Raw genomic sequence first — 1460 nt, 5'->3', positions numbered from 1 at the left:
ATCAACACTCAAAATGTATCCTATGACATGACTAGAAGCTACACCCAAGGGGACACTTGTGACATTGCTAAGCGCACTAAAGAGCAAGTTAATTACATGAAAAATTCTTCTATAAATCCCAACAATGATCCCTATTCGAACACTTTTAATCAGGAATGGAAGATTCATCCTAACTTTGGGTGGAAGAAGTAGCCACAGAAGCCCTAATAGAGCTTCAATAACAACTAGGGCAGATCCAATCAGAACAGGTTTAATAACCGGCAGTTCTAGCCCTCTCAGCAGCAGTAAGAGCCTCTAAAAAACAAGGCTTCTCTAACTTAGCCACAATAGTCTCTAAACTTTCCAAGACTACTCACAACTTTATACAAGTGACAAGGTCTTCAATTCGGAACATGGAGGTACAAGTGGGTCAGTTGAGCAAGAGGGTACCTGAGAGACCTTCCAACACTCTTCCAAGCAATACAGAGGTAAATCTAAGGGAAGAGTGTAAGGCCTTCACCATGGGAAAGAAGGCCAAACCTAAGGAGGCACATGCTACTGAGGATCTAAAGGAAGAAAAGGCTCAAGAGGAAAATGGAAGTACATTATTGCACGCCTTAGTGGTAGTGAAGGAGCCTGAAGTACAACACCCACAAAAATTGCAAAGGGAGACAAAGGATGAGCAGTTTACTCACTTCTTGAAAATCTTCAAAAAATTACAAATCAATATTTCTTTTGCTGAGGTGTTGGAAAAGATGCCTCCTAATATGGCCTGTTTGAAAAGTGCACTCTCTGAGAAGAAGGCCTTAAAAGGAGATGAAACTGTGGTGCTGACCAAGGAGTGCAGTGCACTGGTGCAGAAGCAGCTACCCCAAAAGATGCCATCCCCTGGGAGCTTCCTAATTCGCTGCACTATTGGGACAATCACATTTGAGAAGGCACTATGTGACCTTGGATCAAGCATAAACCTGATGCCTCTCTCTATGATGAAGAAGCTGGGGATCTGGTGCGTGGAATTACACTTTGCACAACTGAACCAGCAAGTGCACTAGGTCATCCAAGTAATACCTGGGTGAGTCGGGGTCGATCCCACGAGGATTGTGATTTGAAGTAAGCTATGATTATCTTGTGGATCTTAGTCAGGTGGATAGAAAAGTACGTTGGTTGTTTAAAATGCATAAAAGTAAAATAAAGATAACGTTACTCAGTTGATGGTGAATGTAATGAATAGAAGATGGTTAAGGCTTCGGAGATGCTTTATTCTTCCGGATCAATTCAGTTTTACTGTCTCCTCCAACTGTGAATGACTTCTTCTATGGCAGGAGGTATGTGATCAACGCCTTTCTTGTGAGGTCGCCGATTCTCCTCCAGAGCTGAACACCATGGTTAGTACGCATCCAGTCTGATTGAGGGTGAAGCTCCTGCAATCGATTCCCCTTGATGATCCTACTCAAAACGCCACAGACAAGGTCAAATCTTTC

General features: G+C 42.9%; 1 protein-coding gene across 1 annotated transcript; it reads left to right on the top strand.

The window, feature by feature from the left end:
• Window positions 1-392: 392 nt before the first annotated feature.
• On the top strand, window positions 393-1031 carry LOC107484782 (uncharacterized). The gene has a single exon (XM_016105323.1). It carries the CDS (start codon window positions 393-395, stop codon window positions 1029-1031), a length of 639 nt encoding a protein of 212 aa, XP_015960809.1.
• The last annotated feature ends 429 nt before the right edge of the window (window positions 1032-1460 follow it).

This window comes from Arachis duranensis, chromosome 4 (assembly GCF_000817695.3).
Source record: "Arachis duranensis cultivar V14167 chromosome 4, aradu.V14167.gnm2.J7QH, whole genome shotgun sequence".
NCBI lineage: Eukaryota > Viridiplantae > Streptophyta > Magnoliopsida > Fabales > Fabaceae > Arachis > Arachis duranensis.
This window is presented reverse-complemented; position numbering and strand designations above follow the sequence as displayed.

What these genes read in the sequence shown, in the direction of transcription:
- LOC107484782 (XM_016105323.1), top strand. Translation starts at nt 393, where the DNA reads ATGGAGGTACAAGTGGGTCAGTTGAGCAAGAGGGTACCTGAGAGACCT.